We start from the raw sequence: 1,860 nt of genomic DNA on the forward strand, positions 1-1,860 counted from the left end.
GTGCATGCCTCTGTGCTGTATGTAAAAAAAGCAAGATTCAATTATAAAAAAAAGAATAATAATAAATAAAATAATAGTATATTTCGTCATTAGGCCGAAAAAAACTTTTCTGGCGAATATGAGGTTTGCAGCATGAGCCGAAGGCGAGGGATTAATAAAATAAATTTAGCCCTAAATAGTTAATTACTCATCAATTATTAACATAATTGGAAAAACTAAGAACAATCGGAAGTAATTGTGGATCATACTAATTTTTTTCGCGAGTACATTCCGTGCTATAAGTTCAGTTTCAGGGTCATGTCGCATTTTAAAAAAAAACAAAAAAAATTGAAGAATTATAAAAAAAAAATATTCGTCCCTGAAATTAGTAGTTCAATTCAAAAAAAAAGTCAGACCAAAAAAAAATGCTAGGATCCAAAAATGGAAGAGGAACTTTCCACTTCAAAAAGCACCCTCTTCAATACCCTCGAAGGAAAAAAGTCGGTTGCGGGACACCCTGTAGACAATCCTTGAGCACCATCGAGAGCTTTCGGTTGAGCGGTCAGACGATCCCGAAAACCCCAAAAAGTAGTACATCATCAGCCGTTGTAGAATCAACGTGTCGTTCAAAGTACATCATCGACGCATTACGTGAAAGTACATCACCTTCTCAAATTCAATGAATTATCAGAGACAATTATAAAGGACATTTAACAATTATTTAACAATTCAGTATATCAACCTCTGTATTAATAATTTGAGACGCTCAAAAAACTAGTTCAAAACAAGGTGTAAATTTTACGGTTAACGGATTGGCTCGATTCCACTAAAATAGAGTAATGTTTTATAAATCAGTGCTTTAATCAATTTCCGGCCTATCCTGAAACAACACCTCCCACATCCACCCTAAAATTAGATGCTCATCTCAAACAAATAGAGGAGAATGAGATCTACAAAAATCCTTTAATGAACTTTTTTTCATCTACCGTAGATTCAGAGATATTCATTGAACAATCATGTCCAGATTCAGTTGCTACTAAGTTTTTTTTTACAATATCTCAGCATTGAAGCAAAATATCGCTTTCTTATAGGGAAAAATGATTTTTACCAAACCTTTCTTGTAGGGAAAAATAAAAACTACCAAAAAGGCTATTACAAAAATCTCTCTACATATCTTCTTTGCATTCCAAGATATTATACAAAAACTAAGTTTTGGATTAGAGTGACACGTCTTGTTTCCTGTTTTCACCTCTGAATTCAATTCTGTGCTGGGTTAAGACATTCAGGTGTAACGCGTATGCTTTAATACACGTATTACAATATTATTTTAGTATTTTTACCTTAGTTTCGCAGACTGAGTTTTGGCAAAAATGCTTAAAAGCTATTCTCACCGTGACACGGGAGCCTGACTTCCTTTTGGACATCGTTTGACTGTGTAGGAGCATTGTCAATGACAATCCTAATACAATATTGGTGGCGAAAACCGCGAGAACGCTCATCTTAGCATTTTTGGGGCTGAAGCCTCTCTCTAAGACCCCTTGGTTTGGCAGAAGACGATAGGGAGCCGAAGTGGACAGCCGAGTCCAATTAGATCAATCCCGATTAGCACCGCGCATCTGAACCTATAACATCTTCATTTGTATTATTTCCTAATTATAGCCCAGTTAAATATCTATCGATTTTGTCACTTGAAGACCCTATCCTGACCTGAACGGACTCACCGTAAGCTCGCGAGCAGTACCCGAGACAATCACCGTGGGTTTCAACAAAGTCAGTCGTCAATAAATAAACTCTGAATAACAATAAAAGTCAAATTTTCTCCCATGTCACACAGGAGATTAAAATCCTGCAAATCAATGCGAAATAAATAATAAAAATGAA

The 1,860-nt window shown here is 35.6% G+C and overlaps 1 protein-coding gene across 1 annotated transcript in view; it reads right to left on the reverse strand.

Annotated features, from left to right (window-relative positions):
* LOC107046119 overlaps window positions 1-1,478 on the reverse strand; it is a gene marked incomplete at its 3' end in the record, with an annotated part of 9,246 nt that extends 7,768 nt beyond the window's left edge. The window contains exon 1 of the mRNA XM_015268631.1: window positions 1,320-1,478. Within this exon, the coding sequence (XP_015124117.1) occupies window positions 1,320-1,478 (159 nt within the window). The remainder of the gene's footprint in view (window positions 1-1,319) is intronic.
* Between the last annotated feature and the right edge of the window lie 382 nt (window positions 1,479-1,860).

This window comes from Diachasma alloeum, unplaced genomic scaffold (assembly GCF_001412515.2).
Source record: "Diachasma alloeum isolate Michigan unplaced genomic scaffold, Dall2.0 Dall_scaffold_01210, whole genome shotgun sequence".
NCBI classification, from domain to species: Eukaryota; Metazoa; Arthropoda; class Insecta; order Hymenoptera; family Braconidae; genus Diachasma; species Diachasma alloeum.